Source organism: Rhopalosiphum maidis, chromosome 4, assembly GCF_003676215.2.
Source record: "Rhopalosiphum maidis isolate BTI-1 chromosome 4, ASM367621v3, whole genome shotgun sequence".
Taxonomy (NCBI): Eukaryota; Metazoa; Arthropoda; class Insecta; order Hemiptera; family Aphididae; genus Rhopalosiphum; species Rhopalosiphum maidis.
Window position 1 is genome coordinate 47,137,226 of NC_040880.1, and position 27,532 is coordinate 47,164,757.

The following is a 27,532-nucleotide window of genomic DNA, read 5'->3' on the forward strand; positions in this document are numbered from 1 at the left end:
GATGTCCGTTTTCCCTAAGTCGCATGAAACGCGTTCCAATTACAAACGCAACAATTATATTATTGTCATCATGTGACCATCGTCATCATAGTACTATGATATTGTCCGGGTGCGTCAAAGTCTGCACCTCCACAGAATTCTCGTCCGCCCGGTGACGAAAGCATCGGACCTTTTTGAAGGTTTGTTTCCGGAAACGTATTCGCCGTGTACACTCGCGCGCGCTGTGCAGTCGCCACTTGTTGTGCCAGTGTGCCGCAAGGATAACTAGTAACTACTGTCATTGTCACTACTACTAATACTACTGTTACATTTTACGGACTGTATAGTTCTCCCATGATTAAGGGTTTTTAGAAATCTGGTTTGTCTTGTTTTTATGGTGATTTTCCAAACATTTATAATCAGGTTTGATGATATAACTCAAATGTCCTTATATACAGTACAACTAGTTTTTCTCGATTGTTACACTTTAAAAATAATCTGTTTTTGCACAAATCAGTGTGGCTAAGTTGTTGTTAATATACTATAAGTATATGTATTTTAGTTATGTTTGTACAACATTGTCAACTTTTAGAAGTGTCTTAAAATTACTGCCGGATTATCACATCAAAATGTTTTTCAGACCAACATATTTTGTCAAACACAAGACGTTACACTGTAGTATTTCATCTAAATATTAACAGATTCGCAACATTTAAACTACGTTTAATTCAAAATTCTTCAATTTGTATTGTCAAGTATACCAATTCAACAGTTGTTTGGCAAGTTAATACTTACGGTTTAATCAAATTTTATTGTATCTAATTGCTTTTATGTAATCTTAAAAAATCATCAATAATATACCTAATATTATTTAAATATTATTACTCAAACAATTAAATAATTTGAATTTAATTGGGAGGGTACTTATAATTAGTTTTATTTTCTCATTAAAAAAAAGCACAAGTGGCTATATAAAAAATTCTAATCATTAATTTTATTTATTTTAATACTATCCAAGAAAGTGGGATTTACAATATTTTCTAAATAAAATAAAAATAGTAATATTCTATAAGTGAGAGAGATAGGCAAGGACAACAAATTTATTGTGATTTTTTTATAGAGTTAAAAAACATAAATTTTTAATCATTTTGGATTTGTAAAGAAAAATCACACTTAATTTTTAATATAGTTTTTAAAAAATACATTTATGATTGTAATCAACTAAAAAGTATGAAACTATATAAATATATTTATTAGTGCCATACTTATCAAACTATTAATTTAATATACTATTTAGATTAAACTAATATGTTATTGTTACATTAGTGACTAATTTAATTGTTGACATATTAATGATTAGGTGTACTTTTATTAGGTTCCAGTATTATTTATGATATTAGTAGTTTTCTAATTCTTATAACTCAATCAAAAACCTTCAATAATAAAAAAAAGATTGTTTATTTAATTTTATTTGCATGTGAAATTGTATTAAGAAATCATTAATTAGTAATTGTATGTATTTATATATATACTGGTTACTTTATAACTGTACGGTAGGTACTTAAATCTTTTTAATTATACTATTTTAAAGTATGAAGGTTAAACCTAAGTAATGTCTGACACTAATAATTCTTTAAGTTAATATCTAAGGTATTTATCTTTTGAATATTTTTTGATGAAAAGAAAAGCATCATAAATACATTATTTTTTTGTTTACTAGATTATTAATGATAAATGATTTAAAACAGTCCAATGATATATCTCTTAATATACTTACATCTTTATAGTTTCAGTATTTTTTTTCATTTTAAATCTTTTTGATTTTAGATGTAAAGTATATTGGCTAAATAACTTCAAAATGGATAAAGAAACAATACTTTTGTATCAACCGGCCAATCGCATGGAGGATTCTTCATGGAACTTGACCGATGTTCACCTTGATGACATTAAAATGGACAGTAATTTTGCCTGGATGCTGTTCTCACTGATATCTGGAATGGTCTGGGTAATTTATATTACTTACTACAATTCTAGAGTGACAGCATATATTGTCACTAGACTGTTGACTCGGTTCTACGCTACTAAAGGATATCTTAGTATAGGTAAATGTTTATATTTTATTATGATTATTTGAACTTTAGTTAAAGTTTTAATTCATTATTTGTTCAAATTAAACATTTTGAAATTTGTTAAAAATATATATGTATAATAATTAATAAAAAATAAAATATTTTCAGGTTCTTTTACAGTTTGTGCTCTTTCTGGTAAGATTATGTTTAGAGATATTATTTATATCACTGAAGATTATACCATTAGAGTACAGGATGGCTGGTTGATATTCCGTTGGTGGCGATCTTATGTTCCTAAAGATGTATCAGAAGGTTAGTGAATCTTTATATAACTATTTATATTGTTATTTTAAAATTTAAAACAGTAGATCGTCTTTTATATTGAAATACTCATTTATTTATTATTTTTAATTTATGATTTAGGTAACTATATTATTATATACATGTATTTTTTATTTTTAGATTTGTCACATTCTGATACTAGGCTGTCCGTTATGTTAAATGGGTTTGAACTACATGTATATAACCGTTGTAAAATGTATAGTAATTTAGAAAAAGTTTTCAATTTAGATCCGTCAATTATTCCTTGGGACGAATTAAGTGTCAGTGAGTACAAAATAAAGAAATTATTTATTATTAGCAATTGGTAAATTTTGTTTGTATACATGATACTTATTATAATTATAATTTTTAGAAGAAGAGGAAGCAAAAAATAATAAAGATAAGAAACAAGAAGCAGTACTTGGTAAAAGCTGGAGAGACCTTATACCTGTGATAAAAATGGAAGTGTCGTCTGTGAGTTTTATTGTTGTTTTATTTCATTCAATTTGTTTGTGATTTTATTGTAAATATTATAATTTAAAATGTAGGGCCGAGTAGTATTTGGGAATCGACTTATACCAACCACTTTACTAGTCAATGTCGAAGAAGCCCATTTTGTATATTCTACTAAGCCAGCTGCTTCAAAATTGGACCATTTTATGCATTTTGTAAAATGCAAAGCAGAAAATTTTAAAGTAAAATATTGTTATACTATAAAAATTATAAATTTAAAATTATATTTAATATTATAGGTGATATTAGCACCAAGTCCTAAATATACAGGCATGGCAGATGATCCTCCTCGATACATGGGTGCTGGTTTTGTAGTGTTTTCATCAAATAATATAGAACTTTACTACTACATGGACGAACCAGGTAAACTTTTTTATAAAAGTTTAAATTATCAGTTATTAGTTACAAAATTTGTATTTATACATTTTATAGGGGTTGTACCTGAAGAACCTGAAATGTTACAATTAGCAAATGGTGATATAGTTGAATCTGCTCCACCGATTTGGGGAATTGACATAAAGGTATATCAAATTATTACTTAAGACTTAGCATTTTGTGGTACAACATATGATAAAATAACAATGTATGATGGAAAAAACTGAGATATTGGGTTTTGTGTGTATAATTGTATCTAGTTAATTTCAAAAAATTAAATATACTAAATATTTGTAAAGATATGTCAAGATATATCTTATATAACTTTTTATTTGTTCATTGTTGAAGTGCCTCTGCTGAGAGGTCTCTTATTTCTGTCTTTTTTACATCTGTTTTACCTTGTTTATTATTTAAACTTATCTAATTGTAATAGATGGCATAATATAGAGTTTTGTGAAATAAATAATATTTTTTCATGTTTTTTTTTCTATAGCAGTTGATTGAATATTTTTTAACATACATATTTTAATTCAACATATTTCACTATATTATGTTTATTAATTAATAATAATTATTTTTTTTTAGTGTGGCAAAGGGACAGACTTCAGTTATGGTCCTTGGGCAGACCGTCAAAGGGAACATTTATTTAAATTATTCTTTCCTCAAGATTATCAGGCCCTTAAGGTTAATATAAGTTCTCTCATTTTCCTCATCTATCTTAAATAAAAATAATAATATTTATTTTGATATATTTTATATATTCTAGGTTAGTGATCCACCATTACCTGGTGAAAAACGTCAAGTACAAGCATTTGATATTCGTCTAAATACACTCTATGAATCTACTATTGATATTTTATTTTCTAAAAATAAAGTAAGCTTTTTATCCCAATTATTTTAATTATTATTTATTTATTGTTAATTAATCAGACTTATTACTATTTATTTATTCTACAAGTGATCAAAAAACTCATATTAAGTGAATAATACTAACTTTATGGAAATTATAACTTCTAGTCACTGATCAGAATACACCTTATAATAGGTATTAAAGAACTTTTAAAATACCATAAATATATTCAATTATATATTTTATTAACAGTAGGAAAAAATTTTACCAACAAAATATATCATAAATTAAATTATTTCTTGTAAAATATAATTTGAAAATTATTTCAATTTTACTTTTAGTTTACTAAAATAGTATGAAAACTTCAAAATTGCCCAGTCATTTTGAATAATGTAAATTTCAAGTTCAATTAGGTACTTATTAATCATGATTGATCCAACATTTTTGTGCATATACACTGATTATAAATGGCAAAGAAATAAATATTTTCAATTACATATTTACTCAATGGAATATTTTTAAAGCAATATCATAATTTTATTTTTAGGAAACTAATGCGATTCATATTAATGTTGGACCTGGTTCATACATGGAAATTACCTTACCGTGGTTGGTAGCACATGATGGTTATACTACTAAAATTACTGGACAGCTACTTCATTTAGAAGCTACTACAAGTTTACAAGTAAAATATTTATTTTTTTTCATATTCAATTTATATTGCTTATATAATGTTATTATGTTTAAAGTTTCGCAGTTTATTGGAGTCTGAAACATTAGAATTTACTGCTCATTGCCATTATCCAATTCAATGGAATGATCATCAAGAATGGTTGTTTAATTTAACTGGTTGTAAAGCAACGGGGTGGTTTACTTATGCTCACAAAGGTTTTTTTCAAGGTAAATCTTAAATAAATAACTTATTTAGCCTATTTAGTTTATTCATTTTTTTATATAAATAGAAATGATAAATGATTGGGCAAGTAAAAGTAGGCCAGATATTTTACATTTTGTGCCATATACATGGAAGTTTTCAGTTCTTATGAAAGAATTTGAATTAATAACTATTAGTAATGAATACAATTGGATTGATTGTTCATCTCAAAATCAAGAAAATGGTAATTACAAATTATAATTTTTAATTAATATTACCTAGTTACAATATAGTTGAAATTTTTCTAATTTTATTTACTGTTGTATTGTATTATAAAGCTCTTATTGCGGCCAGTGGTGATTTATTTGATTTTTCATTTGATCTCCCATTCACGGAGTTTTTGCCTGACACATTACCTCTTCGATTTTGGATTCAAGGTGAAAGTATAGATTTATCCATGTATTTGCCAGAAGTCTATACTAGTCGAAGTGTTTTGTTGTCACTAAATCAAAATGCTAAATTACTTGGACGTGATGGAAAAGTATATAAGTCAAAATTGGATGATAATGGACGTAAATGGAGAAATGTTTGTCAAAAAAGGTATAGAAAAATGTTTTTAATATATTCAAAATATGTTATTGTAATAATTTAAAAATTTTAATTTAGTCTTGGATGGGTAGATTGTTGGACCATGCCAATTGTTGCTTTATCAATTAATTTTATTTATCACCCTATGCCCATGTATGGACCACCACCTCAAGCTGACATAACTACACCTGAAAAAGAAGAAAAATTGCTTTCACCAATGAGAATGCAACATCATAAGACACAAAGTGTTCCTATTCACTGGACTTTAGTAAGTGGAAATAAGAATAATGTTTTTTATTAAAATCAATACATTTAATTATAATTTTAACAGGATGAAGGTAAAAAATTTGACCCAACTACTTTACCAGCTGATAAAGTCAGTTTAGAGTTGGAAATTGGTTCATCAATAATGTTTTTGTACGGATCTTGGCTCAGGCACTTCTTTCATTTAAAGGTAAATTATTTTTATTTATCAATAACTAATGTGCCTAAGTGTTTTAACTGTGAAATATTAATTTATGTTGTGGTTTAGGAAAGCATATTTGGTGAAGATCAAATTTTTACAGACATGAATGATAAATTAAACCCAAAAAGTGCAAATACAGATAAAGTCATTGATCAAGATAGTAGTTCTTTATCAGATATAAAAATTCAAGTAGATCCACGAGAATATAGACCAATAGAAGTAGTTATTTCTATTACTATGCATGATTTACAGGCCCACCTCATTAAAGTAAGTTCAATAAAATATTTTTATTATAAAATTTAACATCATGTATCATTTCAGAATTGTAATGATAATGATCCGCCTTGTCCAGTAATTATAATTGAACGTTTTGGACTGGAAATGAAGAAATCTTATAGGGACACTCAGTTACAGCTTTTGTTATCACCTAGTTTACTTATATCTAGTGATAAATTAGGAAATCGACCAACAAAAGATCATCATTTAAATCAAGGACATTTAATGCTTTCTGCTTTACAAGTATATATAATAATTATTATTTATTAATATATGAATACTTAATTTATATTTTATACTATTTGTATTAATATAATGTATGTTTTTATTTAGATTCGAGGTCATGCTATGTTTAGTGATGCTGAAAGAAATCTCAACCAAGACACATTAGAATATGCTTGGTTATTAGAAATTCAATTGGGAAAACTTAGTGGTAAAGCCACTGCACCTCAAGTAAGATTTATATTTATCATTTATTTTTTCATAGTTTTAAAAAAGTAATTATTACATTACTTAATATAGTTTTTCTAAACTTATAAATATATTAGCTATAGATAAACTAAATTTACTTATATTTATAAGTATATAAAGTAGTTTATCTAGCTTTTCCGTACTTGTTCTTATTTGTATCTTAATTATGGATTTGTTAATCTTTAGTGTTTATAATATATTATAATAATAAAATTAATTTTCCAGTTGTTTCATGTAGTGACTGGTTTAGAGACTATGTTTTTATTAATGTTTGATTCGGAAAATCAGCTCAAACCAGCTCATTTACCATTAGAATGTCATCATGGTTCACCTCCATCAACTTGTCCTCATAATGATCCACAGGCCTGTTATAGATGTCCCACAGCTGACGAGATAAAATACAGAATGACTCGTGTAGCTATTGATGCTATTGATATCTATCTAGTAGAGTCTGGTACAGCTATTAATTTATGGGTAATATATTCAATAATGATTTATATGTATTTAAGTTTTTAATAATAATTACAATCAATGGACTCAACAATGATTGAACAAAACTATTTTAGGATAATGTGATATGTAGGTATCTAATAGTTTAGGATTGGTTTGATATTATAATGGCTAATGGATTATAAATTAATATTATGTTAGGAATAGGTAAATCATAGTATACATGTATAATTTATACCAATATTATATTATATTATTATTTTTTTATAGGCTTCCCCGTTACGACTATCACATTGTAATTTACATAGTAATCATCTTAAGTCTGGTATTACACTCGTTATTCCAGCAGTTAAACTCAAACAATTTATTTGTGCTGGTGCACAAAATACACTTGGACTTAATAGTAATACTAACACTACTGGAAGTAATCGATCTCAGCAACGGTATATATATTTAATTATTTTTATTCTAAGAATTTGCTTCTTTTTAAAACATATTGATTTATTGAATGATTTATATTTTTAGAAATATTAGTGGTATCTCTAATGAAAATCAGGAAATGTGGCTAGAAATTGGTTCTGCGTCATTAGGTCCTTTTATACTTGAGTTGGCCTCTTCTTTATCTGATTCTGATAAAAACTTACATCTTGTTCAACATAAGTATGTTTTTAGTATTTAAATCATAAATCATGTTTGTTTTATATTTATTTTCACATATATTTTATAGATATCTTAAACTGCATGATGATCGTTATAAAAGATTATGGTTTTTGTGGCCAAGTGACAGATCTCTTGTGACTGGAAAATGTGGTTGTGTTGGTGGATGCGCCTTTTTTGGACGTAATCGTAACGGTCAACGTTTCTTCAAACCATCTAGAAATGATATTCAAGATGGCATTAATATTGCAGCTTTAAGGTTTATAAGTTTTTATTGTTTTTGTTTAAAGTATATAGCTTTGAGTTATAGGTTATTATTTATTTTTTAAATTATTATTTCATAGAGTGAATGAAAGTGGAAAAGATCCAGGATTTGGACAAAGTATTTTACATGATTGTCAATTAATATTTCATACACCGCCATACAATATTGGAAGTGGTGTTGTTATACATGATCATCCTGTGCCACAATGGCCAAACATTCGTCTTGTAAATAAGGTAAAAAATACTTCACATTTTGTTTAAAATAGGGTTAAATGCTTATGATTTATGTGTATTGTTTTTACTAACTTAGTTATGGTTTTAGAATAATCAATTTTGAGAAGATTTATTTTTATCAACCCTAATATAAAATAATAACTAAAATTATTTTAAATATTAATGGTATTCTCTGTAATGATTAGTCCTTTTAGTTATTGAAAGAAATATGATTTTATGTAATTTAAAGCGAAAATATCTGTAAATATTTTCCTATTAAAAAAATATGTAGAAATCAGATTTTGAAGCATTTGGAGTTTTTGTTAAAAATACATTCTAGTGACAACTTGAAACTAAAAATGCTTGTTATGTTTATTATATTTTGTTTTTTATATTCTTGAGTTAACACTTTATGCAGTCAGAACATTTTCTTATTATTCAACTATTATTGTTAACATATAACCCAACATTAATTTATAATGAATTAGATTACATAAATTAAAATATGTGTTTACTATATTAATAATTATGTAGAGTTATAACCGTGTTTACAATTTCTTATCAATTTGATTTTTTAGACACTATCTTCAGCTATTGAAATTGTTGTGTAAAGTGTACAATAGATTGCAGAGATTGTATTCTCAAACTTTGATACCTGCACTATATTTATTTCTTAGAATATAATATGTATTAAATATAAGTAAATAAAAGTAGTTTATATGTAAATTTAATGTTTAATAATAATCATGTTTGTATTATAAATTGAAACTATTTAAATAATTCAAATACTATAGTTTTATAGCTTATTATTTAACTATTATTTATTATACATATTATACACAGTTTAACAGTTATTCATTTTATTTTTTCTACTTTAAATGCTACAAATTAAAAGATATAAATAACAAATTTTTTTTTATTAATTAAATGCTTGCTTTTTTAAAATCCAGCTATTTGGGACTTAAAACATCCCATTATTTCTGCTTTAATAAACTATGCTACATAAATATTATCTGTTATTTAGGGAATAATAATGAAAAAAAAGCCAATAAATATTTGTTTTAAGAAAATCATATACATACTTTTTATTTAAAATGTATAATCGGTTCCTGATAGGTATATCAAGATCAGTCTGAGGGAAGCAAGAACAGCTCTAATGCCCCAACAAATATGCCATACACAATAGACAGTGAAGACATACCTTCTCCTTTACCTACACATCCATTATCTAGACGTTTTTCTTATTCATCTGCTGCCAGCAGGTTTGTTTGGAACTTTTTCAGCAATATTAGTTGCAAAATATCTCTTATTACCATTTTCTAGACTAAACGGAGTACAAACAATAAGTCGCGAAGTGCCGTATTCACGTCTTATTGATGCCAGTCCAACCCCTGTACTTAAAATGGATTCACGACCACCATCACCTCACAGATTTAATACCACTAGGTCCATACTGAGTGTGCCCGAAAATACATTAGCTGTAGACAATGGTGCTTGCCCAAAGTATAGTGTTTCAGATTCTAGACTTGCTGTTGACTATTTTAACACAACAGCCCTACAATATAATGCACTTGTTACAAGTGCCCAGAATAATTCAGTACGTATTTATCTGTCCCAAATGGCTGGCGAAGTGATCGATATTTTTAAAATACCAAATTGGACTTTATTTTTCTGTTTTGTGTTTAGATTAGTGCAGCCAATGCTGATTCGATACATTCCTTGCATCAGATCAGTTCAAAACATCCATATTCAAGAACTTTATCTATAACTAGTGATAATCCATCTGAAGTATTTTTTTCGGCTGAAGAAGATCTTACTTTAGCTACTAATCTTAAGAGTAATGAAAGAATTACATTGGGGTCAGCCAGGTGTTCTTCATTAAAGAGTTCCTTGAACAGCAGTGGAATTGGTCAAAATGAATCTTTTATTAAGTAAGTATTTGAATGCAAAAAATTGTTGGTGTACATATTTTATGTATGAAATGTTTAAGGAATCATTTTGGAAGTGAAACAACCATCATACCAAGTAGTCCAGCAATATTAAGTAACACTACTGTTTCTGATGACACGGCAATTGAGCATCAAGACCATACTATATTAAATATAGACACATTAGAAGTAAAAACTATATTATTTTTTGGTCAAATCCATTTATTTAATTTATATTTATTTCATTCTATTATACAGAGTGATTTAGCTGATGATGAAAAAACATTACTTGCTGTAGACATGAGTAGAGATGTCAATCAAAGTCCATTGTTGAAATCTAAACATAATTTAATTGATAATGTATGTTCTTAATGAAAATTGTCATTAACTGTAAATAACTTATTATAATACTTTTTTAGGAACATGATGGTGGAATTATAGATTCATCAGATTCACGTTCAATATCCAGTACATCTTTTATGTCTGCTGTGTCATCTCAAGAAGACTTGGCACTTATAAATTTGCACATGCATATAAACAAACCTATTGTTGATTCTCCATTATTACTCACCACTTATACAAATCATTTGTCACAAATAAGTTGTGGTAATTGGTCTCAAACATCATTACCAGCTGGATCTGATGTGTTTACTGTTCCAATTTATCAACATACAATAGACGATCGTCTTGTATTTATTGGTAAGATTTATTTAATTAACTTGGTTTATTTTTTATACTATTTTTTATAATTTATACTTAAATAAAATATTACAGGTAGTAGATATTTACCTAAATTTGAAACTACAGCTGAAGGTTTTACAAGCTTAAAGATGGTGCCTAGAACAGATGCCAAAGAAAAAGAACCTAGTCCACTTAATACACAAACACAATCTTCAAAGAAATATACATGGGATCAATCACAGTTTGATTTTACTCAGAATGCAAAAGAAACATTTGAAATTGGTATGCTACTTCATACAGTATTGCATTTATTATTATTAAATAAAATGTATTTTTTAGATTGTGAAGAAGAAATGGTATCTTTACGAAGTGAAACAGGAACAAGAACCACAGTCGTGATCAAACTCAAAGGAGATATTGATTTGATGATCACACCATTAGCTTTAGAATCACTACAAAAGTATTTATAATATTCCAAATTACTTAATTTATTTTGAAAAATATTAAAAATGTTTTTATACTTTACAGATTTGTTGATAGTTTAATTCCAACATTCAGCAATCTCCACCCGCTCACCGTCTTAAATCACTTACATTCCAGTTGTATTAGTCGTGTTGAAGCCGCTAATATACTTAAACGTGATAAATATTTAAGCCAAATGCAGGGCGGAGGAAGTAAAAGGAGTACTGTGGAAAGAGTGAAACCAAATTTAAATAAAGATGCTCAACCTGATTTACAACAACCAAACCGTGTTTATGAAGAATTTATTGCTTCTCAAGTTCAAGGAACTGTCATTCTTCCAAAAGTATGTTTAATTTATATTATATTAATATAATTGAAGTAATTTTATAGATTCTATACATTTTTTAAAAACATTGTTGATTTTTAATAAATATTACTCAAAATTTTCTTTGAATATTGATTTAATGTAAAAACGTTATTTGTTTTTAACTTTTATAATTAGTCCATTAATTAAAATATTCTTAAATATTTCAGATTAATATTTGTGTACTACAAGCATCTATTGTTGAAGAAGTTATATCTTTTTCAGCTCTAGATAATATTAGAGATTTGACTTGTGTATCATTATTAGCCATATGTCTTGAAGAGCTTACTACTAAGTTTCATTTTAGTAAACAGGTTGGTACTCAATTTGTAAATAAATCTTTTGCATTTGTGTAAAATATTTAATGATGAAATGAATAAGTATTAAAGAGTTCAAATTATAATTATTTTAAAGGGTTTTTATAGGAAAGTTTGATAAGATATGAAAAAACAACAAAATTTAAATAATTTCATGTTATTTCATGTATTAAAAAAAAAAAAAATATATAATGTTCCCTCGTTTGGTTAAATATGGTTTTGGATTGTTGTGTTTTTCGTATTTAAAAATATTTAATTGATAAGACTACTTTTATTGCAACAAATAATTTAATAAAATCAAAAAAAAAATTAAAAAGCATATTTATTAATATTTATAATATTTTATTAAAATTAAAAACCCTTTTCATCCTAATTTTTCAATATTTATTATTTATTATTAATTATTGTTAAATTAGTTTTTTTTTATTATTATACTGTGTGTTAAATTCATATAATTTTTATTTAAAGGCAAGAGAAATTGTACAAACATATCATCCACCAGCTGTAGCACCAAGTGGCCAAAAGAAAGGTGTTTTAAGTAGAGCTGCCGGAAAAGCATTCTTACTTGGACTGAATATTACATCTGAAGTTGATCCGGAAAGTACCCACGGTGAACCAGTTTATATTGAGACTTCTGAAAAACAGCAAGAAGAAACTGTTATCACATTGCACATAAGTAAATTATTTGTTTTTATTAAAATAAAGAAATGATAACAATAATTTTTTTATTATGAAATTAATTAAATTAATTAACAATAAATGTAAATCTTTGTTTCTATCATGTTTCTAAATTTATTACTACTGACAATTTAACATAGAATGCATAGGACATTAGATTACCATCCATAGGATTTTGTTTCTGATTGGTACTGTAAACTTAGTTTGTTCAGTGATAATATAAGTGTAATATCAGACCAAAGAATATGTATTCTTATTTGATGTTTTATACAAATATATTGAATAGTGTAATTAAGTCATTAAGTATTTTAATGTTTTTATTACTATTCATTTATAGATAGAGCACATGCTCAATTACGTAGACTGCATAATGAGTGTTCTATATTAAAAGAAGCAGTTATAACAGCTATACCTGGTCATTGTTCAAAAGTGATGTTTAAGACTTGTTCTAAAGGAAAATCTACAGAGATCCAGAACAGTGTAAACAGTGATAATGATGAAATGGTGCTGACAAATATTTCAGATGAAAAAATGGGATTTATTATGATGGAATGTGGTTTTGAAGGCATCGCTTTTAAAGTTTGTGTTTTGTATAATAAATATAATGTTAATTATGTTAATTACAATTATGTTTATTTGTTTATAATTAGGTTGTAAAAAGATCTAACTTTGAGAAAGAGAATGATCGAGAAATTAGAGATCTTCCATCACCTTCGCCAGTACCTGAATCAACAGTTGGAAAAGTATCTCATTCTGAAATTCGACCTAAAAATGAAGATAATATAGATTCTAAAGCAAATAGTAAATATTATAAATGTGGTCTAATTGGACATTTGTATTCATGAAAATCAATTTATTTTTATCGTTTTTAGCCTCCAGCAAACAAGATGTAGGTGGTGGGTCAACACCAATGGCCACTCCTAAGCAAATTAAGACTCCCTCAGAAACGTTTATTAATAATGAAGATACAGCGTAAGTTCCTAAATTTTACTTTATAAATATTTTAGTTAATATAATATTATGTTTCAAATTAAATTGGGCTTTTCTATAGTGATAATACAGTAGCAAAAGTGGGAATTGATAAAAATGCATCATCGTGTGTTATGGAAGTATGTCAAGTTTGGTTTAACTTTGCTGCGCCTCCATTAACACCAATTACTCGTAAAATAGACTATACAAGGTATATGTTTTGTAATCTCAGCTAATTGGAATAATATGTATTTAACTTAATCATATGTGTAGACATGACTGGAATTTACTCAGTACAGCATCTCCAGCTATTAATGCATGGATGAATCCTAGTAATCGTTTTGCAATGCGCCTTGTGCAAATGCTACGTACTAGATATAGACGATGTACAGCTGTTGTAACTTGTTTAATGGCTGAGGCATTAGATGTTCAAAGTCTTCATATACCTCTTAAGGTATATTTATTTTTATTACAATTATGATAACATGATAACTTAATAAATAGTTAAATTTTTAATTATATTTATTTTATAGAGTCGTTATAGACATACTACACCCTTGGCTAAAACTCTACAAGAAGATCCTTCATGTCAACTCTGTAATATATTGCAAAAATATCTTCTTCAAAGTGATGTAGCCATTGATACTAACTTAAAAGATCCATTTTTACCTAATTTATCAATTTTGAGACAAGTAAAATTATTTATAGTATTTACAATCTTAAAGAATTAAATTAATTAAATTAAAATATTTTTTAGGGTGTTATTGTTTTGAGTCGTCAGTGGAAAAATATCTTATATACCCCATTATTACTTGAACACAATTTCAAAAGCCGACATCACAACTTAAAACCATTAAATGTAACTTTTGCAGTTTCAGATGCTGAAGAGGTATGTTCTTTATTTGATCAATTAATTTTTTTTTTAATTAAATATTTTAAAAACAAATGTAGCTCAGATACTTGGGATAATTTACTGGTAAAACAAAATTTCAAATTAGTATCCTTTTCTAAAACAGGTGTCTTATGATTGTGGCTATTTAAATTCACATCGAAGTGCAAATACATCACACAATCCCGATTTATTTATATGTAAGCAAAAAAATAGTATCCAAATATTTGAATATCATTATTTTTTTTAAAAAACATACAATCACTTGGTGTAATGCTTTACATGGTTCATTAGGTGTCTCATTGTGTAATACGTTTATTCATTGTCACAATTAGTGTTATTCTAAGGGTGCTTTATGGTTTTGCTAATATTAATAATAGTTACACATTAATCTGTGTTAATATATGTGTACATTAATATTGTAATAATAATAATTTGTAATTACATGTTAACTGTATATTTTATGGATATAATCATAATTATATGTAATTTTTTGCATTGGGTATCATTTGTAAATATGTATTTTTTGGTCATATGCTAAAGGATGGGGAGGCTTCTGGGGAAGAAGGCGGAGAAGGAATAACGGACGAGTGTGCTATGCTGCTGACCAGCGAACGTCATTCGCATGTGTCTACATTACAACGGGTACTCAAATCGCATACAAACAAATGTGGTACGACATGTAAATGTTAAAAAATTAGATATTATACAAAATAAAATCATTTTTGATTTGGTATACAATATAAATTGTATATATTTATATTTTATATAATTATTTATTCTTGCATGCCGCTTTTTTTATATTTATTATTATAAGTGAAATGTCATTTTGAAGTATACCTATTTGGTTTTATGTTTTTATTTATTGGTAATCATCCTTTATTTATTACTACGGCATTTTAATTAGAAAATATAATGTATCATATCATAATATTAAAAAAAATATATTTGTTTAGAATTTTGTAATGGCTTGTACTTGTTAAAAATACTAATACTTTTATCAATATAATTGGTACATATTTAGTGCTATATCTTATGATTGATCTAGTATAACTTATATTAAATATATAAATTATAAATTTTATAATATAAAAACTGATTTGAAATAATATGTGCATGTTTAAAATAATAATAAGATTAGCCAGTAGTTGTCCACCAATATTTTAAGTGCATTTTGTCCTAATTTCATTGGTGATTATGGATAATTAATTTATTAAATATTTGCAAATAATGGATGAGAAATGTACATGCTACATTTTTTTTGTTTTGTATTTGTCTTTAAATTATTTGATTGATACATTTTATTCTGTTATTTTTTTTCAACCTATTGCTTCAAATTTGGTTTTATTAGCTAATTAATGTGTTTAAAGCTTTGGTAATGAATTGCTGAAATTTAAATTAAAAATATATTTTGATAATTCATTATTTATAATAGGGCCAAAAGGAAATTATGGTAATGAGTCTCATTATTATGATCCATTTTCTCCAACTGGTGTGATAGATCAGCAAAACGACAGTGTTGCAATTAGTTCTCATAATTCATCTTGTGATCAACCCAAAAACAATAAATCACTGTTACCTACACAAATGCCAGCTTCATCTAGAGCTAGTGTGATGTTTCCAATATTGGATGATACAGTTCAGCATACATACAAAAATATTGTTGAAGTTCCATTAGGTGACAATAACTATCAGGCTCCAGTAGAAGGTGAAAATTTGGCTGGAAGTGTTGAAGCTATAAACATGTCTCCACAGAAATCAGACCGAAATGAAGATCTTTATACTTGGATGGCTAAACAAGATTTTATTAACCCTGAACCTCGAGTTTCTAATAGATTGATTAAAGCTAAAAAAATACGAAATTGGGTATGTAGATTTATGACAATGTATTTATTTAGTTATTTATCTAATTATATAATATAATCTTATTTTTTAGCGGCTTCGTAAAGGACCATTACGTACATCTGAATCAAAAAATGTACCTCTTACATCTGATAATCAATCATCAGCTGATTTTGCAGAATCAGATTCATTACGTTTTAATATATTTCCCAAATATGATTCTCTACGATTATTGGATGCACACCTAATTTTTGAACCATTACTATCTAGTCTTGGAGTTATGCCTCAACAAATGGTTAACCCTAATAATTCAAGTAATTTTGTGTTAATTATATTTGGTATACTAATTAACAAAAATGACTTACTTTTGTTGCTCAAGTATGATATTGAATATTAGCAATACATTTAAATCAAAATTAAATATTTTAATTTTAATATAAGTTACAGGGTGATTAAATTTAAAATATATTTATTTAATTTATTATTTTTATATTTTTATATTTTTATTAAATTTAATTATATCTCTTTCCTTTTTTTAATTATATTTCTTTTTCTTTTCAATGTTTATTTAATTACAAAAAAGTTAGTATTTTCACAGTGTAAAACCATTTGATGATTTATAGATATCTATGCTATGAACAGTTTTGTCTTCTGTTTACTTATATTTTATTACAAATTAACTTAGTAATACAATTTATACAAATTATAATATAGGCAACAATGGTATGGCTGCACTTGACTCTTGGGGGTCTAATTTATCACTTGTTGGAAGTCTTGAAACAATGCGTATAGACATTGTTGTTAGTGAATATGGAAAAGTTCCAGAAACTGGAAAGAAATCAAAATCTTTCAAAAACAAATCCAAATCTGGTATATGATTATACCCATTAAATCTATATCTACATGTTAAAATATTAATTATTTATTTTAGAAACTCCGTGGTTAGATTTATTACCTGAAGTACCTGCATTCTTATGTGATCGTGTTAGTATTGAATGTGATGTACGTCGATCAGCTGATATGACAGTTGTTGATGATATTCGACGACAACGACGCAATATGTTATACTTATCACGAGGCCAGTTAAAGAAACATTCAAATACATCATTTAATATTTGTGTTTCTGTTAGATACATTTCTCAACAGGTAAAATATATAATATATAGTAAATATACTCATAATGTGTACCTTTGTTTTTGTGTCTATGCATTCCTATCCTCTAACTATTTAAATCTGCAGGTTAATATGCCTCTGTTGAGACTTCTTAATCAAATAACTAATATGTACCAAAATGTGAAAGATACGCAAACTGAGCTTCGTGAACAACAGCCTCATCCATATGTTTCGCGTACTAATGCTAAGCCACCAGCATCACAATCAGGTAATACATATTTTTTATTACATCCAAAATACATTTCATTATTATGTTGGGTGAACATTTTAGATCAATCAGAAGTGCCAGTACCCACACCACCTCCAATCAAAAGATTTTTACCTCGTTCAGCTAGCGAATTGAAACCAATTGTATCTCCTTCTCCATCAATACGTTCAAAACACCAAACACTGGCACAAAAATTAAGATCAACTGGTAAAAGTGTCAAAGGCTACATGAATTTGAGTGAAACTCCAGTAGTAAGTGAATGCTTAACTCCAAGTTTATCAGAATTTGAACGCATCACACCAATGAAACCCATTGACGAGGTGGATTCCAATATTGTGTCAATGACGCCTAGATGTTGGAAGACTGTTTACCATTTATTAGAATTATACGCTACCATGCCTGAAACTAAAACCGTGACACAAAGGATATCATTTGGTGTAGATGTATCAGAAGGATACAAGGGCACTAGAAAATATGATATATTGTCGGAGGCCAAATCTTGTGATGATATTGATAAAGATGGTTCTATAAGTACCCCAGTACCACCTGTTTCGCAGTTAAATCAGCGTAAATAATTTTTTTATTTATAATGTATTGATTTTTTTGTCATTATAAATTTGTAAAACATGTTATATTTTAGGAATAACAAAAGAAGAACGTACAAGACTTATGGTATTTGTTGTAGTTCGTATTCATCGAACTAGACTATTGGCCACATTAAGTGGCTTGAAATTAGAAGCAGAGATTACTAACTTACATACTAGTTCAACTTTTCGAAAGAAAACACGACCCCCAAGTTTAGAGTGTTCTTTGACTGGACATATAGGCCGTACTATGATAGTACTCTTAGAAGGCGTTGCACCTAATCAACAGACTGTTGTTAAGGTTACTGTGGGTAAATCACAGACTTTATATTCAAGTATGAGTCGTCGAACAAAGGATCAAAATTCTGGTTTACTAACAATTGGTGTGGTAAATATTGATATCCCTCAACATCCTGTTGCCCTTCACGGAATGATGACAAGAGGAAGCAAGCAACTTTCTTCTACCTTACAAGTAAATTAACTATTAGCATTAGTTAGTAGGTACATCACACATTATTTTTTATTAACATTATGGTAATTATTGTTTAGGAACTTCGTGTAGCTCGAACATCTAGTCGAATGGGACGTGTCCCTACTATTGATGAAAGTGATGCACAAGGATCTATTGGACTACCAAGTATGACTACACAACAAAGTCCAATGGTGCAAAGAGTGCATAAAGAAGAAGTTAATAAGGTTCCTATTCCTGAACCTAATGTTTTGCTACAGCCATTAGTTATGCATTTCACTGCTGTCATTCAAGTAATATATAAATAATTTATATACTGTGAATATTTATTAATTAATTAATTTATTTTTTCCAGTGTTTAACTGTCACTGCTGCTTTATTGCCTTCTTTAAGAGCGCAATATAAAATGGACCAAGTTACTAGCACTGGATATACAGGAAATAAAGCAAAGTTTATAATTGATTTGCCTCAACATACTTTATCGTTTTCAACTAAAATTCCGGTTTGACTTATAAATTATTATTAAATTTACATTACTTACATTACCTTTTAAACAAATAGGTAACTGAGACTAATTTACCATCAGAAGCTAGTATAGAACTTCCGAAAGTGCATGTATCAGCAGAATATATACTTGATGGTGGTTTAAAAACAGGAGAAAACCAATTTTCTGGAACAGGTAAAGTTTTTAAAATTTAAAATTATATATGCATATTTTATTTCAATGGTTTATTTTTTTTATTTGCAAGATGGTGCTGTACTACGTCAAGGAAATTATTTAAGTGCTGTCGCTGATATTGGTGTATTTGAACAATCGCTCACAACAGATTTGTTAAACCATTTAGTGTTTGTTCAAAAAGTATTCATGAAAGTAAGTTACTTTATACTTAACAGTAATTCCAATTATTAATCATAAATATTTAACACCTTATGTTTGTAGGAAGTAAATGAAGTTGTTCAAAAAGTATATGGCGGTGAAAAACCTGTACCTATATGGTTAGAAGATAATGACACAAATCGTTCTTCTCCCGTCAAAAGAATATTATTTTCATTGACTGTGAAAATGAGGGTAAATTTTTTAAATTCATTCATATAATATTTGTAATAATATTAAAATTGTTAAACTAAATAGTCTAAAACTGAAATCTAAAACCATTTTTTTATATTGGTGCATTTATTATTGTAGCGTATAGAACTTACAGCTACTACCCCGACAAATTGTGCTGTTCGATTGGAAACAGGTTCAGCAGACTTTCAGCTATCAAATAGAGTACAAAATGTATCAGGCTCATCTTATCAGACCTCTGAACAAGTTAAAATTTTTGTCAAAGCCCATATTGATGTAAATTTATCACTTGGTCAGGTGATACGGAATCCATTGTTTGAAGAGGCTGATCCTGAATTTCAAAGTTTTGCTTTTTTCAAAACAAGAATAGGTAATTGTATTGTTGTTGTTATATTCATACTTGGTATAACAGACAATTATACATATTCTAATAATTATTGAATAAATTAACCCTTTAATTTATTACATTTAATATTTTTACTATACATTTCTAATTATATTTTTCCAATTTTTAGAGTTACGGAATGCTTTCCAAGGAGAAATGGTTGGTGAAGGTGAAGACAAAGAAGTAATACTTATTACACTACGAAGACCTCTAATTTATATTCAACCCTTGGCTGTGGACAAGGCAATATTAGTATGGTTAAACTATAAAAATGCATATGAATATTGGAACGAACAAAGGGCAAGTTTAAATAAGGAAGTTTTGACAGCTACTCAGCCGTCGACAGAAAAATTGCCATCTGATAAAATACCAGTATCACCAAATTTGGGTACTATTTTCTTACAACTGACTGTTGAGGATATGGGTATTTGTGTACCTTTAAACCCACTTCCCCAGGTATGTAATTATGTTTATAAAATAAATTTTAAAATTTTAATATTATAATTTATTTTTAAGACAACATGGGGTTTAAATCGATCAATTTTTATGGATTTTGAGTCATGTTCTGCGGTGGTAATTACATTAGAATCCACTAGTATATCAGCATGTAGTTCTGGGTCTCTTGTCAGTAAAGGCCGTTTCATTGGCCTATGTTTAAGATTTGCTGATGATTTTGATTCATCTCTCGATGATTGGAAGCCTGATATAACTAATGAACTTGTTTCCACTGCCATGAATTTGTGCATAGTTTCAGAAGGAACATATGAAGTATGTAGTCGTACAACTTCTCAAAAATTAGATTCTGTTACAGGTATGTAGATTTTTATAGTTAATAACATATTAAATATTTTTGTTGTTAAATATATTTAATTGTGTATTATAGAAAATGCAAAATGGTTCTTGAATGTAAAATGGCAAATGGAAGGTGTTGACATGCATTTAGATGTAAATATAGGAAAACAACTTAGTGCATTAGGACATACATTAACTGCTTTGACTGGAGTACAAGATACTGATGATCCATTATCGGATAGTGATCCTATATCTCAAGACAGTGATATTATTAGACATAAATCAAACATGGAAGGTGATATTTTAGCCTCTTTAGCCATTGATCCCACTATGAGTGCTAAGACTAGATCAAAAATAATTGAGAAAGAAATGTATGAACAAGCTAAAGCCATAAATGATTTACGTTCATTGGGAGCATCTCAAGGTACTATTGAACATGAAGTAAAGCGTTTACGAGAATTAGAAGCAATGGTTTTTAAAGGATTTAGAAGGTGAGATTTGTTTTAAAATTCATTATTATTTTTGATGCTAAGCAATTCAATTTTTAGAGATATGATTCAAAAATTAAGAAGGCAAAGTGTAAAAGGTAAATCGAGCTTAAAGGGTAAATTTGGACTCAGCAACAAAAGTTCTACATATAGGTCAAAGTCATTTATTGTTTCACCTACACAAGAAGTATCAGAATTCAAAGAAACTCAAAGGTAAAGTAATCATTAAAAAATGTATTCAAACCAATTATTCCAATATAATAAAAATTAAATAATAATAAATATGTTAAGTCCTGACGAAGTGACTAGTTTAAGTAGCGTGGAAAATTCTCCTCAAGCTGGACCACAACGTTCAACATCATTCAGAGTGACACACCCTGGCCATGTAACATTCAGTAACACTAAAGAAATATTCCGACAAAGTTCATTGCCCAGTGCTAGCTCTGAACAAAGTTTAACTACAGAAGGTGATGATAGTTGGCCAAACACAGATTATGACAGGCATATGGATTCAAGGTAATCGTGTTTTAATCTTAAAAGTTATATCTATTTATCCAAATATTGTTTTGATAGGGATGACTTTTTGGTTAATCCATTATTTGTATCGGGCACTACTCAAAAACCACAAGAACCAAATATTGATTTTGAACTAGATGTAAAAGTGTTTATTAACAGTGGGAAATGTGTATTACACACTAAAGATTCTGTTAAAGAAGATGAAATCAAATTGTAAGTATTTTTAAAATTGTTCATTTTTTAATAGTTAGTCATTTTGATTTATTTTTTAGGATGTCTAGAATGAAAAAAGAGCGTAGCTGTTCTGGCGGTGTATTTGAATATGTACCTGGAAGTCCAAATTTACCTAGGCGTTCTTATAAAGATAAATTAGGTGCAAATAGTACATCAAGTTCTCGATTAAGACATCACCAGACAGTTACAAATACATTATCTCAATTATCTGAACTAACTATATTTCATATTCCTGGACTGGATTTCAAAGTACATTACGCATCAAAAATGGTGTCTGACGAAGGCCAATCCCTTATGTACTCAATTGATTCAAGTGGAGTAATTAGTAGAAAAACAAGTACAAAAAAAGCGAGCCTTTATTGTTGGGCTACACTCCAGAGCATACCAGAAGAGACTATTATATCACCACATATACTTGAATTTCTAGAGCAAACTTTAGCTCCTATACCGGCACAACAGTTTGCCGATACAGGTATTTTTCCATATTTTTATTTTTTACTAAATATATTGAAAAAATTATTAAATATAATCTACCTATTTATTTTTTTTGTAGGTACATTTGATACAATGTTTGCTACAGACAATGATGACGATTTGTTTGCACCATATTTGACACCAGGACAATATGCTTATACTTCATTCCCTGTTGATGTAATTGTCTACCTCCACGTACAAACATCAACATTTCGATTTTCATGTTTGCCAGTATCACGAGTTGAGTGTATGCTGAAGTTGCCATCATTGGATATTGTATTTTCTTCAAAGAGAACCGATTCTTCTAATGAGTAATATCAAAATTGACTTATTATTAATCATTTATTAATTTATTTTTTCTTGTACAATTTTGATTATTAGACTTGAAGATTATTATGAAGACTCCAATAGTTTACCAGTTGCAGTTGGAGGTTTGAGTATCACGGGAGTAATGGCAGACTTTTCTATGTATATTTTTCATCCATATGGAGGAAAAAAATCATGTAAATTAATTATTCATTTAAAGTATATAATTAAATATATTTGTATTTATTGTTTTTTTTTTTTTTTTATAGCAGCCAATCTTAAAGAGCCTCATACTCATACATGGTCACCATTAGCTGATGGTGAACGCAAAGATTCTTTAAGTGTTAATGTTGAATTTATTAAATTTCATTTATCCAGAAGTAGGAAGCTTAATTTTGAATCTGTGCCTGGCCCTAAAACCACATCCGATCAAAGCCATGCCACTATTAGATTCTCTAGTGAGTATTTTTTCTTGTTTATTTAATTATTATTGTTATATATTTTTTTAATTAACTAATATTTTTTTTTTTTTTAGCTATTGTTGATATAGGATCTGCTTCATTCAAATATGATATGAGGCGATTGACTGAAATTTTAGCATTCCCCCGTGCTTGGTATAGGCGTAGTATAGTGCGTAGACTTTTCTTAGGTGATCTTACCAGAACTGTTCCAAGCAGCGTGTATAGTGACCACAGTAACAACGTTGACCCCGAAGATTCGTTAGTTAATAAAAAATTAATATTGATTATATTTTAAATTATTTTTTTTTTTAGGTATGGAAATTTTGTTACTGATTCAAAATTGAAACCTTCCCGTGATAAACTTCACTTGAATATTAAAGGTGATAAACATTTACCTTTAGAAAAGAAAAAAAATAATTCAAGCCACGATTCAAGTCCAGACCAGAAATCTAGTAGTGTTGGTGCAGCTGCATGGGAAACATTAGTGATATTTGCAGTAAACTTTAAGAGACTTAATGTACACATGAATATGGGAAATGTAATGGGAAATGTTACGTAAGTATATTGGATTTATGTGCATGATAAATTCATTTTCTTAATTCATTTGTTATTATAATTTTTGTTTAGTTGGTTATCTAAACAATTTCATTCTGAAGGCCGATTATCAATTGGAAGTACTGGTCATAAAAACATGCATATTGGATTAGGTCTTGGTGGTTCAGGACTTGACGCTAAAGGTGGTATTGTCGGTGGCACAATTGAATTGAATAAAATTAACACTTATGGTATGCTTTGAACAAATCATATTTTTCTTTTAATTTTTTTTTAATATTTTTATTATTTATAGTTTTGATTAGAGAAGATCCAGGTTCAGAACCTCGCCATACTGTTGGCTTAAAATTGTCAGCACTTGAACTTCGTTTAGATTATATGGGCACAGCAGTATTAATGTCTAGAGTTAGTTCACTTGAAGTGGTTTTGAAGGATGAATGGAAAGTGTTGAATAAAGCCATATCAACTGATAGTATACATGACTCTAGTAAACGTCCAGGAATCGTGTTTATGCATGGTGATCTTGGTTGGGACCAATTGCAGTTGATGATATCTAAAAGCACATCCTCAGATATTATGAAAATGTTCTATAAATTGGAAGAATTCTTCTCACAGCAGTTTAAGTCCAGCAAACGAGTTTTCTCAAGTCTACAAGACCATAGAGAATCAATCAGTAATGAGAAAAGTTCAAAAAAGAAGACAGTGAGAAGACGTATATTGATCTCAACTTCAAGTCCAGATAGTATGTACTATTGTATAAGTTTATAATGACTTATATTTAATTAATTTTATGTGTACTAAAATTTTTGTTTTAGATATAACTTCAGACGAATGTAAACACCACCATCGACATTGGCAACGTGCATTAGAAGCAGTTTCTGGATTAAGATTATCCACATTAAAGTACCCTTTGCCACATTGGGGTACTGTTTTAGGTGGAAAAATGGATTTACATGGTGTCAATATATCTTTAGCATGCTTTCATGGTATTAATTTCAAATCAAAGTCATGGGCATTATTCTCCTTAAAAGAACCATGTATATCATTTGCAACTGAAGCTCACGAAGTGTTTAATTTTGAAGGTAGTAGGTTTCAAATGTTTTTTGTAAGAATTTCCATATAAATCAAATTTTTTTGTATTCTTATAGATTCTGGACCACTATGTAGAGATGACTTGGACATAAATATAGTACAAAATCTCACTTTCAGCTTGGGCATGGAGGGTACTGTACGGCCACAACACAGTATGGCAACTGTGTGTAAGTTTAGTCGTAATGTCCTGTTTCCACCTCAGTTCAAAACTATCCAAGAATGGTTTAACTACGCCTTTGCATTAAGTGAAATAGATGGTTAGTATTTCTATTTCTATTTTATAACTATTCAATTTTATAAAATATTTTATTCAAAATATGTAGAAGTTGACCGTTTCCCAAGCTTGGAGCGTGAGAAACAAGATACGACCGAGTCAGTACCACGTTCACGTACACCAAAACCTCAAGAGAACTTGACACATACACGGGAAGTTATATTTGCATTACCTACTTTACAATTGAATCTAAAAAGCTACCACACACAACCTGTCAAGCTACCTTCTCCATACGATATCAAACCTACAGTTGAATGTAGTTTTATAACTGAGTTTGAAGATCATATTTTTGTAACTGTAGATGCAGAAGCTTTTTTCTTTCTACATGATCTCATTACATCTTATATATTGGAAAAAGATAAAGTAGTAAGTTCTAGAGAGTTAATATTTATTGTTATTATTTTTTGTTAATTTATTTATTTTTTCAATTTAGTCTTCTATGACAAATCGACCTCAAAGTCCAGAAACATCTAACACTGGAAATACTAGTCAGCCTACAATGGAATCACCTCAATCGTTTACTAATGATTGGAGGGATTACAATTGTACCACTTGGCATTTGGAACCAACTGTCAGGTATGGATGAATCATAATATTTAAATAATTTTAAATTGAAGATATTAATGTTTAGAATGGTCTTTTAAAACTAATATATTTGAATATTTTGTTTATTTTAGATTGTTATCTTGGGGAGGCAAAAGTATTGAGCCTTATGGCGTAGACTATATATTACAAAAACTTGGTTTCTCACATGCTCGAACGACTATACCAAAATGGATGCAAAGAGGATTCATGGATCCTTTAGACAAAGTACTATCGGTGCTTATGTTGCGAATGATAGCAATAGCACGAGAAGAAGATGTTGCCCGGAGGGATGATCCTGTTTAAGACTAAATTAAATTTAAAATAAAATTATTCCATTGGACGTGACAATTGCATTCTTTTATCTTATCAAAATAATATATTTTTTACAGGAAAAGTGATTCTATCTACTTAAGCTTGTCTTTGTCCTATTTATTGTGGTCAAGGCAGTTATTTATTAAGTATTTTATATAAACCAAAGATTAGTTATATTTTTTATTATTCACGCGCAAATTAAAGGCTGCATTGAATTAACAATATTTAAGGTAATTAACATATTATTATCTATAAACAAAATGATTGTATAATATAATATTCCTTTTCTCATTTACATTTGGATAATTCTTAAAAATTGTTTAGCATTATGAATTATTAAAATGTATTTTTTATTTTATTTTGTTATTAATATATATATATACATAATATAATGATACAATTAATGAATATATATATTTTTTTATGGTATTTTGTTGTGAGAATTTACAATGAAAAAAAATGTAGATAAAAATTACTGAATAGTAATTAAAAATACATACCTATTGCATTGCATTGCATTGATCTAGATGAAAATGTCATAAATTAAAATGAAAAGGTAATAATTAAGTATAATGTTATACATAGAAATATAAATGCATAAATATGCATGGTATTAATATAATATTAATATACTTAAATTATTTAGATATGCTAAAGTTGATACAATCAGATAGATTTTAAATTTAAATCAATAGGTGATGAACTATTACTTTTCACAGATTTCTTACTAATGATTTGAATTTTCCACAAAATATTTATATTACTTATTATTTTGTTTGACATTATAATTTTCTTCTTTTATTGATTTAAGTATGTTAAAATTTTAGTTGTGAGAAAATAACCCTGGAAATGCATTATAGGTTCCTCACAAGTTATTAAAAAACAACTTAAAAATATTAAAAATAAATATTACGCAAATTATGTTATAATAATAAAGATATAATGTTCAAATTTCGATAAATTGGGATATTTTAATAAAAACAACGATTATGATAGTTATTATAGGTACCTACTTATTTTATTGTAATTCAAATAATATTATTTTTAAGGATTTATTGTTTACCA

General features: G+C 28.0%; 1 protein-coding gene across 1 annotated transcript; it reads left to right on the forward strand.

Annotated features, from left to right (window-relative positions):
* Positions 1-1,837: 1,837 nt before the first annotated feature.
* LOC113558516 (transmembrane protein KIAA1109) lies at positions 1,838-26,458 on the forward strand. Its single transcript, XM_026963997.1, has 74 exons — positions 1,838-2,081; positions 2,217-2,360; positions 2,511-2,654; positions 2,743-2,843; positions 2,918-3,064; positions 3,122-3,245; positions 3,315-3,403; positions 3,843-3,941; positions 4,024-4,131; positions 4,655-4,792; positions 4,857-5,007; positions 5,070-5,225; positions 5,320-5,581; positions 5,648-5,837; positions 5,901-6,023; positions 6,102-6,302; positions 6,357-6,554; positions 6,645-6,764; positions 7,008-7,256; positions 7,503-7,675; positions 7,758-7,892; positions 7,960-8,148; positions 8,234-8,387; positions 9,483-9,628; positions 9,690-9,963; positions 10,053-10,297; positions 10,357-10,483; positions 10,553-10,654; positions 10,714-10,993; positions 11,069-11,257; positions 11,315-11,435; positions 11,504-11,780; positions 11,972-12,115; positions 12,587-12,794; positions 13,134-13,375; positions 13,447-13,597; positions 13,669-13,768; positions 13,848-13,976; positions 14,039-14,219; positions 14,299-14,457; positions 14,523-14,654; positions 15,198-15,327; positions 16,090-16,520; positions 16,591-16,810; positions 17,211-17,366; positions 17,428-17,642; positions 17,736-17,877; positions 17,941-18,444; positions 18,518-18,933; positions 19,011-19,223; positions 19,286-19,432; positions 19,492-19,609; positions 19,680-19,801; positions 19,871-19,999; positions 20,117-20,366; positions 20,512-20,837; positions 20,898-21,192; positions 21,265-21,664; positions 21,722-21,874; positions 21,953-22,177; positions 22,235-22,390; positions 22,450-22,883; positions 22,965-23,196; positions 23,267-23,388; positions 23,461-23,649; positions 23,727-23,910; positions 23,965-24,207; positions 24,280-24,437; positions 24,500-24,946; positions 25,020-25,286; positions 25,353-25,553; positions 25,620-25,936; positions 26,004-26,146; positions 26,248-26,458. The coding sequence occupies exons 1-74, from the start codon at positions 1,838-1,840 to the stop codon at positions 26,456-26,458; spliced, it is 14,742 nt and encodes a 4,913-aa protein (XP_026819798.1).
* Positions 26,459-27,532: the final 1,074 nt, after the last annotated feature.

What these genes read in the sequence shown, in the direction of transcription:
- LOC113558516 (XM_026963997.1), top strand. Translation starts at nt 1,838, where the DNA reads ATGGATAAAGAAACAATACTTTTGTATCAACCGGCCAATCGCATGGAG. An exon ending in TTGAAGGCATCGCTTTTAAA is followed by an intron (nt 13,376 to 13,446) that starts GTTTGTGTTTTG and finishes GTTTATAATTAG; the next exon opens with GTTGTAAAAAGATCTAACTT. An exon ending in TGCATTAAGTGAAATAGATG is followed by an intron (nt 25,554 to 25,619) that starts GTTAGTATTTCT and finishes CAAAATATGTAG; the next exon opens with AAGTTGACCGTTTCCCAAGC.